Raw genomic sequence first — 13063 nt, forward strand, 5'->3', positions numbered from 1 at the left:
TGTACATCTATTCACAGTATATACGCCTGAAAATATTAGGCAGGTACATTATTTTAATGCCCATTCTAAAGAAAAGGAATGAACATAACGATATTTGAACACAGCGGGCGGCATTGCATTGTCTTCAATGCGATGCCGTCCCTGCAGTAAAGAACGGACACTGATGCCATTGCAATCAGTGTCCGTTCTTTACATAAAAATTACATTGTGTGAACATAGCCTCAACCTGTTAATTTTTTGGTGAGTTGTGTCTACTGTGTGTTAAGCATCCTATTTGTAAGTACTCTATGTATTCACATTTCTTTTACTTAAATGATCACTGTCATTTCAAATAACTTCCCTTGATAGCTTATTTGGTGTAATTCCTAACATATTTGTACTTCCAAAAATAAAAAATGACTCCTTACCCCAGAAAAATGTCAAGTGTTTTGGCCACTCCATTCCTTCCAATATGCTGTATGTATACTGTCTATTGTCTACATCAGGACAAAATGCAGAAAGTGGAGGCAGAGCTAAGCATTTGCTCTGTTCGGCAGAGATTCATTGTTTCTAAAAGGTAAATCAAGGCTTCCCTCTCATCTCTCACCACCCAATAAGGTTTGTTTTGTTGCCCAGTTGGCAAAAACACTTATTCTTATATAGCTATATAGATTACATTTTATCCCTGTTCTGTTACTTGGAATCCTGCTTACATTGTCTGTAAGGTAAAGCACATTGGCCATGATTCACAAGAATCAGATGTGAATCAGATATTTTGCGTATGTTCAGTCTGCTTCTTCAGATTCATAGATCCCGCTTATAGACAGAATAGTTCCTATTATTTTTAGACATGTATGGCTACTAAGGTAAAACTGCTTTCAGAGCAGAAGTCAGTCTGTGGTCATGCACTGTTTATGAGCACTTGCTTGACCTATGGATATTATCAAACCTCCTAGGGACCAAGAGATCTGCTTTCAAATGAAGATGGGAAGGCTGCCAGTCACTTTCTGAGGGGGGCTTGATAAGAAGAATGTCAAAAATGCAGAGCTTTCATCTTCCATATTAATGACTGCGAGCAAATATGACACCAGAGATGAGTCCTCTCTGTATGATTGCGGTTATACAATAAACAGCATTAAGTCAGTAATGTGACTGCTGTTCATTGAATGGGTCAGTTGGAAAATTATTACCCACTTTACAACCCATTAACATCCAAGCGCACATTACAGGGACAGGCCTGCCACTTTAGAAAGTTGCTTACTTCAATGTAATTTGGAGACGTTTAACATCTTCTCATAGGCCATGTATTTCTTACTTATCTGTCTCCAATATAGATGTGGTGTAAGTCACTTTAGTCTCTAGTCTGTCTTTCTGTTCAATAATCCTCCCTCCTGGAGACTAACAATCTGTTCTACACTTTTTATTATCTTATTAGTCTCCTTCCCAAGATCAGAGACTGCTGTCTTCTGCTCAAGACACAGAAAAGTGTGTATGAGCTGTTCTCTCTGGCCCGCTCTGAACTACCCCCCCCCCCCCCTCACTTTGGGGATGCTCACGTGACCAGCATCCCTGGCTGGCTATCACTGCACTCTGTGATGTTGGGAGGGGGTCGGCAATACAGAGTGCATAGATAGCTGGTCGGGGACGCTGTTTACATGAGTGTCCCAGATGGGGAAAAAGGGAGTTCAGAGTGCAATCAAGAGAACAGCTCAGATACAGCTTTCAGTGTCTTGAGCAGAAGATAGCAGATTTAGAACTTGGGAAGAAGTATGGAAAAGTTTGGTAGTCGCCAGGAGGAAGGATTGTTTGTGCACCCGCCTGCGCATTTAAAAGTGCATTTTAAAGGCTCTGCAAACGAATACAGATCATGCTGATTGATGTTTGTTTTTGGCCAGTAACTTTACTGCACTGTTTTGCTTGTGTATAATATGTTTAAAGAGTATAACATCAATATTTTTCAGGTTTGTCTTCATCATCGGCACCTCAGTGGCTCTAGCTTTTAGCTCCATGTTGAAGAAAGGCATTTATCGTTCACAGCTTGTGCGTAAACTGACGTGGAGAACATGTGTTCTTATGGCCATTGGAGTTTTCTTCCTTAACTTTGGCCCAGCTGATGGTCCATGTAAGTAATACCTGTTGATAAATAGAGATTTAGATTTCATTTTTGAGTTTTTTACCCCTTGCCTCTGCAGCCTGTTTTGGCCTTAATGACCAGGGCCTATTTTGCAAATCTGACCTGTCTCTCTTTATGTAGTCATAACTCTGTGATACTTTTTAATTATCGCGGTTATTCTGAGATTGTTTTTTCGTGACATATTCCTCTTTATGTTTGTGGTAAATTTTGGTTGATACACTCAGTAGTTTTTTGTAAAAAAAAAAAACACATTTGCGCAAAAATGTGAAAAATTTACAATCCTTTATATTCAAAATTCTCTTTTTCTGAGAAAAATAGTCGTGTCACATAAACGAATTATTACTGCAACATCTACAACATGTCTGCTTTATGGTGACGTCATTTGGTGAACGTCCTTTTACTTGTTAGGATGTTAGAGGACTTCTGCAGAAATTCTGCAGCAATTTTTCAAATTTTCAGGAAAATGTCAAATTCCAATTTTTTTAGTGACCAGTTCAGTTCTGAAGTTGATTTGTGGGGCCTGTATGTTAGTTATCCCCATAAATCCCTCCACTGTAAAAACTGCACCCCTCAAAGTAGTCAAAATAACATTCCATAAGTTTATTAACCCTTTAGGTGTTTCGTAGAAATTTAAGCAAGTTGGAGGGGAAATTTAAATTTTTCATTTTTTTGGCAGATATTCTATTTTAATCCATTTTTTCCTCTTACACAGCAAATACTAACTGAGAAATACCACTCACTATTTATTCTCCTTATTCCAATGTTTCTAGAAATCCCCCATATGTGGCCGCAGTGCGTCACCTGACTCAACCACAGGCCGCAGACATGACAGAGACCTGGTGAATTTTGGGGTCTTTTCTTATTTCAGTTTTTTTATAGCCATTATACCATGTCATAGATGCCTTGCGGTGCCAAAATATTTGTATAAGACAAGTTGAAGTTTTCATTGGTACCATTCAGGGGGACATGTGACACCCTGATCATTTTTTATTTAATTTTTTTATGAGGTGGTATGAATAAAAAACACAATTTAGCAGCTGTTTTTCATAATTTTTTTGTAAGCCGTTTACTATACGTCACATATGACATGTTATCGTTATTCGTCAGGTCGATATGATTACAGTGATATCCATTTTATAAAGCTTTTATTATAGTTTATGGCATTTATACTATAAATACTGTTTGTGTCTTGCATATTGTAAAAGCAGTAATATTTTAATTTTTCCGCCAATGGAGTTATGTGAGGGATTTTTTTTTGCGGCATAAGCTGACTTTTTTAGTGGTACACCTTTTTGGTACATGGGACGTTTTGATAGTGTTTATCTTTATTTTTTAGGTGACGGATTAACAAAAAATTGTCATTTTGGTTAGTTTTTTTATTTATTTTTTGAATAGTGTTAATCGGGTGGGATAATTAATCTAACGGGTTAATAGACGGGGTCATAACGGGTGATACCAAATATGTGTATCTTATTTATGGGGGATCATTTATAAAGGGGAATAGGGAATGTGTATACTGTATTTTAATTATTTATGTATTTATTTAATTAATTATTTAATTTATTTGTTTTAATTTATTTATGTATTTGTGTGTTTTTTTTACTTTTGGTATATATATATATAATGCAGTACAGCACCGATATATAATGCAGTAACCACCCGGGGGGGGGGGGGGAGCCGGACCGGGGAAGGGAGAAGAATGGGGGGGAGCTGGATCGGTGCGGGCAGGGGTACTGGGGAGCTGCATCGGGGCAGCTGGGAGTATGGGGGAGCTGCATTGGGGTGGGCGGGGGAACGGGGGAGCTGCATCGGTGTGGGCGGAGGAACGGGGGAGGTGCATCGGGGCAAGAGGGGTGGCGGCGGGGCTAGATCGGGGCGGGCAACGGGGGGAGCTGGATCAGGGAGAGCGGGCGACAGGGGGAGCTGGATCGGGGCAGGCAGAAGGTAGCGGGGCCTGGGAGAAGGATTATTGCAGGGACGGCGGGAGGAAGCAATGTGCTGCAGCCTCCTGCCGCCGCCCTATCAGCTGAAAACGGTGAATCTCCCCATAGACGCTGTGGTCGCATCGACCGCGGCGTCTATGGGGTTAACTGTCCGGGGGGAGCACTGCTCCCCGTGCGGCCAGTGGCGGCAGGAGGAGGCTGTGTTTCACTTTGTGTGCTGCCTGATCTCATCTAGGGACAGAGGGGGAGGCAGGGAAAGCATGACGTACTGGGACGTCATGATGCATTCTGGCACTGCTTTTTATGACATCCCAGTACGTCATATTGGGGGAAGGGGTTAAGTAAATAAATAGTAATGATGGGAGAGTTACATGATGTCGCATGAAGTTGCATGTATCTAGGGTTTTATAAGGTCTCCGTGCTTGAGTTTTGGACAAAAATAGGACATGTCCTATAATTTCCAGACCAATTTACAACACAGACACCCTTTTGGAAAAATCCTGAAGGATATCCTTACCCAATAGATTTTCTGATAAGAAATCCGGATAGATTTCCAGATATATAGGGGCCTTAGCCTATTTTTGTTATGAATGCAGTAACCAGTGTCGGACTGGTTCACCGGAGGACTGGAGGATCCTCCGGTGGGCCCCCAACCTGCACTAACACTGATTGAAATGTAGTTTCTCACTGGTTCTTTATTGGTGATCATTTCCTCTGGTGGGCCCCAGATACCCCAGTCCGACACTGAGTGTAACCTCAGCGTATTTTTCAACAATGACAATACTATTTGGTGCTGTTTTTTCCACTGCATACAGTGGAGCCTTAAGAGCTCTGGTCTCCAGTGAAAGACCTAGCACTGGTTAGACTTGCTTCCTGACAACTTTGTAAAAACTTTTAAAAATTACATAAAAAAAAATTGGTCAGATACCATCATCAAGCATTAATGATGGAGACAAATAGCCAGTTAACAGACTAGTAAAGGTAATGGCAGGGTGCTTACACCACAGCTGAAGCTTGGCATTGTGTTTCATGATTTTGGACTTTAGACTAGAATGTGCAACTCTTCAACTATGGAAACCAATTTTATGAAGCTCCTTGAAGGGGGGGGGGGGGGCACCAAAAAACACCAGAAAAATGTCTTTCTTCTCCAATTCCTCTGTGTCTCTTTCTCTTTTCTGGTGTAAAGTGGCCAGTCTCTTAGTATGTGACGGTTGCTTGTGGGAAACTACATTTCCCACAAGTATCTAGCTTTTCTTCCAGACTCCCTGTGCACTGCTGACCTTTGTGACTATTGTAAAATATACTCTGTGCCATTTCTGTGCTATTACTGACAACAGAAGCAATTCTTACTGAGAGAGCCATGGTGCAGGGCTATTTTTTTTAAACCATCAAATGTCACTCATGTCTTCCCCTACTGTCCTGTATAAAGTTTTAAGGAGAGCCAAGGAGCTGCTTATAAATTGATAGCAGCTGGTAAACCGTACGGCCTATACAGTGAGTATGACATACAGGACCACGCATGCACATCCTCACTCTAAGAAATAAAAGCGCACCCACTATAGAAGATGGGCAGATGTAAACTGCTCATCCTCAGCCAAAAAAACTACTAAAGGATGTATCCCCGATAAAAACAAACTCCTATCAGGGAAATTATTTTTTTTTGTGTGGTGGGGGGATGTCAGGTGAAAGCTGGAGCAACTCATTTTTGGTAGCTACTCGTAGTTGACAACATTTTTTTATTTTAACAGAAGAAGACAATGAAACATGATCAGAATTGTGGGATTACCCCTTTAAATATTGGCCTTATTTATTATGTGAGAGTTTCTCCATTACTGAATTATTTTAGTCTCCATTGTTTTCAAACCCATTTGAGCTCATTCAGTTTTCTCCCAGTTAATTTGCAGAAACTGACACTTAATGGGCATTAGTCATGCGAGAGCTGAGACGTTATGTCCGGAATGTACTGGAGGGAGGATAAATATTATTTCTCATAATGTATTTACTGTAACATTCACTCAGTTGTCAACTTTCAAATTATTCCTGTATTATTGCTTTTACTTATTATTAACTGAAAGCCGGAGCAGCTCTAACAGGATTTCCAGGTTTTCCATGTTCTTTTTCATGCATTTAAATAACTATATGGGACTTTAACAGCATGGATAACATGGTGATGTCACTTCCTCGATAACATGGTTATGTCACGACTCGACTCCCAGAGCTGTGTGGGCTGTGGCTGCTGGAGAGGATGATGGCAGAGGGATGCTCAGTGTCCCTCCAGTGCCCTCTGTCCCTCAGTGTCCCCCTGCCATCATCCTCTCCAGGAGCCACAGCCCGCACAGCTCTGGGAGTCGGGTCATGACATCACCATGTTATCCAGGAAGTGACATCACCATGTTATCCAGGAAGTGACATCACCATGTTATTCAGGAAGTGACACCTTGATGCAGTAGTAAGTGCAGAGAAAAAAGCACTTTATAAGTATTTCCTGCAAAAAGTGTAAATTGGTCATTTGTAATTTTCGGGGTCAATTCAATACTTTAAAAAAATTTTTTGCCGGACTTCTCCTTTAACTAATAACACCTTTTACACAGAATGTAAGGAAAGTGAGAGTCAAAGGGGTCTGGGAACAAAGGAAATTGCCCAAACTCACAGACTTTGCAGAATTATATCCTTGACATATACAGTAATACCTCGGTTTTCGAACGCTTTGGAGCTCAAAAATTTACCAGGAAGTAGTGTTTTGAATTCGAACTTTGCTCGGTTTTCGAACGTTATTCGAACGTTTTTGCGAGCGTGGATGGTGGGTTGTACCTGGAGAGTTAAGCAGTTGTGAGGCTTCACATACAGTACAGTGCTGTATAAGACTGCTGGAGTGCATATACAGTGCAGTAGTAGTACAGGCAGTGCAACACCATCTCCAACACCATACATTACAGTGCTTGGATGGGGGGGATGCTATACAGTAAAGGATGGGTGAGGAGTTGGTGACTACTGTACTATAATTGCTGGTTCTGATGAACATTTCTTATGTTTAATGTCCTGTACAGTATATAGTGCTGTTCTGCACTGTACTGTAGTGATTATACTGAGCACTTATCAGTGTAATAAATGAGTATTGTAGGTAGTTATTGGTGGCTGCTGGAACCAATTAATCACATTTACATTATTCCCTATGGGAAGAAACTGCTCGGTTTCCAAACTGCTTGGTTCTCAAACTGCCTTCCGGAACCAATTAAGTTCGAGAACCATGGTACCACTGTATATAATAAGAGGAAATTATGAAATATCAAAAATACGTCAATTTAGTTAATTGTGAGCTATTTCCCCTATCTTCCTTCCCTTTTCTCCCAGCTACTGGGTAGATTGCACTTGGTAACTGTCATATCCAGGATTTTGCATTAATTATGTTTACTCTGTGGTATAAAATTAAGTGACATGCTTGTATGTCAGGATTGCATCATATGACAGTTGTGTGTATCTTTCTCCCGGCTGTATTCAAGCTTATAGAGGTAAAGCAAGAGCTGATCTATACTGGATAATCAATAATCTCTGACAAAAATCATTCTACCACAGAATAGAACTAACAAACCAAATATTTGAATCCTTAAAAATGATGAAATACAATAAGTTACATGAAATAGAGAAACTTGTTTGAGATGCCCTTCAAGTTTCTCTCTCCCCTGTCTACTATATGAAACAGATCAGCAATAAAAAAAAAGTCAGTTGCAAAGGTGCCTATAGAACATGACCCAGGTCCCCATTCTGGACCCCACCTAAGGTTAAATACTAGAAATTAGCACAACTGGAGCATGCGCGAGTCTGTCCTAACCCAGAAATCTCAGCATTTGATTACCAGTGGCTGAAAAAGTTGGATGCAGCCTTAGGGAGTCCTATAGAGCATGGATACAGCCTATGGCCTATGACTAGATCCATGTTTTCCAGACAGCCTTAGAGCCGCATCCAACTTCTTCAGCCACCGGTAACTAAATATCGAGACTTCTGGGTTTGGATGGACTCAAGCATGGTAGAGAGCAGTAAAGGCAAGAACTCCTGCAATGACAGAGGCCGTGAAGTAGTAATGACTTGCAGTGGACAGTAAAGATATGGCCACCGTCACTTAGAAAAACGTTGTTTTAATATTACATATAGTTCATTATGCTGATCATGGTTCACAGGTTCTTGGTCTTCTAGGTTTTAAGTATTTCCGCATGGTATAGGCTTTTCTTCATAGTGCAGCTGACTGGACTGCTTTAACAACGTAAAAAAAAAACTTCAAATTTAGTCCTATACTAGCATCCTTGCAGACCCTGGTCAGCAAGTCTAAATTACACATTATGTACATGACACTCACATTGTCCTTCTCCTACTGTTGCTTAAGCTGCACTATACGTATTATGCTGAATTGCTAGATGCTTAGAAATATTAATCGCCATAAATATTGACAGCCAGGATGTTATAGCTGCGGGAAGCATTTTTCCTGTAATTGCATATAAATAATTTGATGTTGTTAATCCAGTACAATACTGTCATGAGGCTGAACTCTACATCAGAGGTACAATTTCTTAATGGTGGAATATTGACCTATGCAAATGGTCAATGGCAAATTATTCCATGAGTTCCAGGACATGTTTATTGCATTCTCCAGTGGGCTCAAAGTATTAACAAATAATGGTCCCTTAAAGGGGTTGTCCAGCCAGAGAAAAAGTTGCTTCAAATAATACTTTAAATATACTCACAGTCCTGATGTCCTTTTATCAGCTAAGGTCTCACCCCTCTACGTGAGGTGCATGATGGAGGCTGGCATTGTGGCTCAGATCAGTAGTTAAAGGGGAAGTCCGGCAAAAATGTTTATTAAAGTATTGTGTTTCCCCCCAAAAGTTATACAAATTACCCATATACACTTATTACAGAAAATGCTTATAAAGTGCTTTTTCCCTTGCATTTACCACTGCATCAAGGCTTCATTTCCTGGATAAAATGGTGATGTCACACTCCCAGAGCTGTGCGGGCTGTGGCTGCTGGAGAGGATGATGGCAGGGGGACACTGAGGGACACAGGGCACTGGAGGGACACTGAGCATCCCTCTGCCATCATCCTCTCCAGCAGCCACAGCCCACACAGCTCTGGGAGTGAGGTCGTGACATCACCATGTTATCCAGGAAGTGAAGCCTTGATGCAGTAGTAAGTACTTATTACATTTCCTGTAATAAGTGTATATAGGTGATTTGTATAGCTTTTGGGGGGGGGGGGGGGGAATACAACACTTTAATAAAAATTTTCGCCAGACTTTTTTTTCTCCTTTAAGCTATCCCCCTTCCCTGTTTAGATATCAATTATAATGGAGAAAGGAGTGGGTTAAATACTAGTGAGTATCTCAGCTAATCCCCTAAAGCACATTACTAGTCATCTGCTGGTACAGAAGGGAGGAGCTCTCTTAAAACCAAACCCAGAGGTGGAGCAGAGCTGGAGCTGATAGTGGAGATTCGGAGGAGCTATCATTTTGAGGCTCTGTTCCCACATTTGCTAATGTCATCCATCTATTATGATCATGATGATTATAGACGGACATCAGACACCTTTTTGATGTCTATCGGCAATGACCGACACAAAGTTCCATAGTGTGAAAGTGTTATCAATTTCCGTCATGAAAAACTAAGGCTATGTTCTCAATATGTTTTATAGACTCTTATTTGGAATGGAAAAGTGCCCAACTATTGACATTTGTGTCCTGAAATAAGTTTTTTTTTTAACTTAGTAGTAAACCTCCCTTTGTTCCCACAGATATCAATTTTATTGCAGTAACATGAAGCGCCTGATGCCCCTTTAGTTTTTGTTTGCCGTGTACATAGTATAATACAAACTTATTTTTGCTATTGATTTTGGAGGTATTTTAGCCCATAAAAATATGTCAAGAAATGGCCATATTTTCAGGGTGAAAAAATGCCCCATAAGCAAAGAAAAAAAAAGTCTCAAAGTTTCAAATGTCTTCAGCTTAAAAATAATTGGTTGTTTTTTTTGAGCCATAAAACGTTGCCCAAAAATGTATTGATAACATAGAGTGAAGGTCCATGAGACCTTAGAGCTTACTGATAATATGTCCAGGGTGCGCAAAAAACAATAGCCAAGATTACTATGTAATTAAGATACTTGTTCTACGTACATGAAGGGTGGCCCCATTATAATAAATCACATTGTTAGACCCCAGGAACCCTAGTTTAACTATAATCAAGATATCCTTGAACATTTTCTATAAAATTTGTAGCCATTTGGACAAAGTATCTCACTGACTTTAGAAAGAATTTTAAATAGTTTTTTTTTCCACTTGGATTTTGAATATCGACGTCACATTCATCTGTGCCATAGGCCACCCTTGAGTCAGTCTACCACTTGCTTATAATGCGTGGGATTTTACACTTCATAGATCTCACCCTCAGTAACTTTAAGCCCTGTTCCTAAACATTATTACAACTGTGATTCCTTTGAAATGTCGCAGCATTTCAGAGTAAATCACAGTTCACTATCATAAGGGAGCCTTTTTTTCTTTTCTTTTTTTTTGCAGCCTGTGGTTCGGGCAGCATGAAACTACTTACTTGATTCTTTTAAGACGTTCTGTAACCTCTATACAACACGGTAATATAACAGTTGACATATATTTTATTTCAGAATTTAATGGCACTGTTCTGTGTCTACAGCAATCCAATACTGTGAATTAAAGGGCTCACTGGAGAAATGCTTCTAAAACAGTATAGATTTCCTTCATTGAGTTGACAGTCATTATTATTTACAAGTCAGGAAAAAAAGCAACATTAAAATCAAATCTCTGTGACCGTATTCAGAAATCTTCCTGCAAATAGATGCTGACAAGTACTCAGGTTAATTGAAAACCTCTCTACTGATGAAAATGTTCCAGTGAATGATTGTGCTATAGGTATGAGCCCTCAGGTCCATGGAGCAGTGGTGACTGACTTTACCAATAGTTTTAGGGGTTATCCTACCATAGCCTACCTACCAAAGTGACAGCCCTTACTGAAGATGGGGGTCTTGGCTAGTGCTGTTGTGCATTCAGCACTGCTGCTCCGGCGTATAAGACAACCCCTGAGTTTTGAAAATATTTTAAGGGGTTTGTCTTATATGCTGGAAAATGTAAACCCCTGCCTGACCTAAGTAGGGTTTACTAGCGGGAGCCCTGCTGCGGTCAGGCAGGGATTAACTGAAGTTGAAAAAAAAACAAACAAAAAACAACTCACCTGTGACCCGTTCCCAGCAGCTGCGTGTCTCCTGTCATGTTTCCAGCGCAGACAGTGTGATACAGAGACAATCACTGTGCTGGAGGTCCTCGAAGGTCTCCTGGCAGCCAAGCGTTTCATCGGAGAAGCTCAGAGACGCTCGGATGTTGGGAGAGCTTCGGGAGAATGGCAGAGGTTTTGGGGACTTTTGGCTCCTCTGCCATTCTCCCGAAGCTCTCTCGGCAGCTGAGCGTCTCATCGGAGAAGCTCGGAGACGCTCGGCTGCCAGGAGAGCTTCGAGAGAATGGCAGAGGCTTCGGGGACTTTCGGCGCCTTTATCATTCTCCCGATGCTCTCCTGGCAGCAGAGCATCTCTGAGCTTCTCCGATGAGATGCTTGGCTGCCTGGGAGAGCTCAGGGGACCTCCAGCACAGATGATGGGAAATGTGTTCCCCACCATATGCGGCAACCATACCCTGCATCCAAGATGACCACCGACTTCTGAGAAGATTTTTCAGGGTTAAAAAGTCGTCTTATATGACAGAAAATATGGTATGTTTCTGTCGGCCTTCACCTGAAAGAAGCTGTGTTCCTGCTCCCCTAGACAGCCGGTTCAGTGGGGATGACAGGGGCTGGACCCTCTGATTACAATGTCCTAGCAATATGCCATAACATTATTAGATGGCAATGTCTCTTTAATATTTGGTTACTTAACACTCCAGAAGGGAGACAACATGTCTCATAACACCCCCCCCCCCCCTTTCTCGATCATCAAAAATACAGCATTAAAAATAAATTACTTAGTCGATAATCTAAGTTCTAAAGAACCACTGGCCATTCCCCTGTGTAATAAAGAGGTCACAAGTTCTGCTAGCTACTATCAATACAGACCAGCAGCCTGTCTGATGTTATACTGAATGGCATCAATGGATTTCAGCTACATCACAACTCGAGGATTGTCTTTTAAGTAACAGCATACTCTGTGCTTTAGACTGGCATTTTCAGTACTGGGATAACTTATGTGCAGGCGTTTGGGGATTTTTTTTGCATTGAGATGTTGAAGTCAGCCGGCAATATAGTATGGTATAAGAGGGAAATGACTTGTCAGTGTTCAATAAAAAGGACTTTGGCTCCTCTAAAGTAGCAGGTTGCCATGATTAAGAGCATGTAACGGCACATGGCCGTGTCCGTTAGCCCTTACCTGCTCAGGATCACTGCGTTGTGATCATCGCCCTTTTTTACTAAGCATGCTTCTTCTGTTCCAGCCTTCTTGCTTTGAACTGATCCCCATTAGAGTCCGCTGATCCCCACAATAAACCACCATTGAATATATGAAAATACATGCACTTTTTACTTTATGTGTCGCAGCTGAGGTTTGTGAATGGGGTCCGTAAAGTGACCATAACCTAACAAGAAATTCTTTAAGATTATTTTTTGTATTTGTCTAGTAACGGTTGTAATTTTTGATCGCTAAAATCCTAAAGACCTGCTAAAGATTACTGGGGTGTCTTTACAGTGATTTAGTTACATGATTTAGTTAACATGTTAATATACTTTGTGCAGAACACACAAATATAAAAAAGAACAAATATATATGATCCTATAGTCAAGGGAACCAAATATATCTGTTACTTTGACACTTACTAGAGAAAGATTTCTCCTGATACATTTTTCTGTCACCTTCGGTTGATTAATTGAATGTGCCTGAAGACCGGTATATGAGGCAATAGCTTGCATGAGGCAGTGTACAGGCCATAGACATGAAGAGGATTCTGGAACAT

The 13063-nt window shown here is 40.8% G+C and overlaps 1 protein-coding gene across 3 annotated transcripts in view; it reads left to right on the forward strand.

Annotated features, from left to right (window-relative positions):
• The window catches only part of LOC138798719 (heparan-alpha-glucosaminide N-acetyltransferase-like), a 222682-nt gene that overhangs the window by 89369 nt on the left and 120250 nt on the right, over positions 1–13063 (forward strand). For all 3 annotated transcript variants that reach the window (XM_069979277.1, XM_069979278.1, XM_069979279.1), the window contains one exon: positions 1941–2101. In XM_069979277.1, the coding sequence (XP_069835378.1) occupies positions 1941–2101 (161 nt within the window). The remainder of the gene's footprint in view (positions 1–1940; positions 2102–13063) is intronic.

Source organism: Dendropsophus ebraccatus, chromosome 8 (genome assembly GCF_027789765.1).
Source record: "Dendropsophus ebraccatus isolate aDenEbr1 chromosome 8, aDenEbr1.pat, whole genome shotgun sequence".
NCBI classification, from domain to species: domain Eukaryota; kingdom Metazoa; phylum Chordata; class Amphibia; order Anura; family Hylidae; genus Dendropsophus; species Dendropsophus ebraccatus.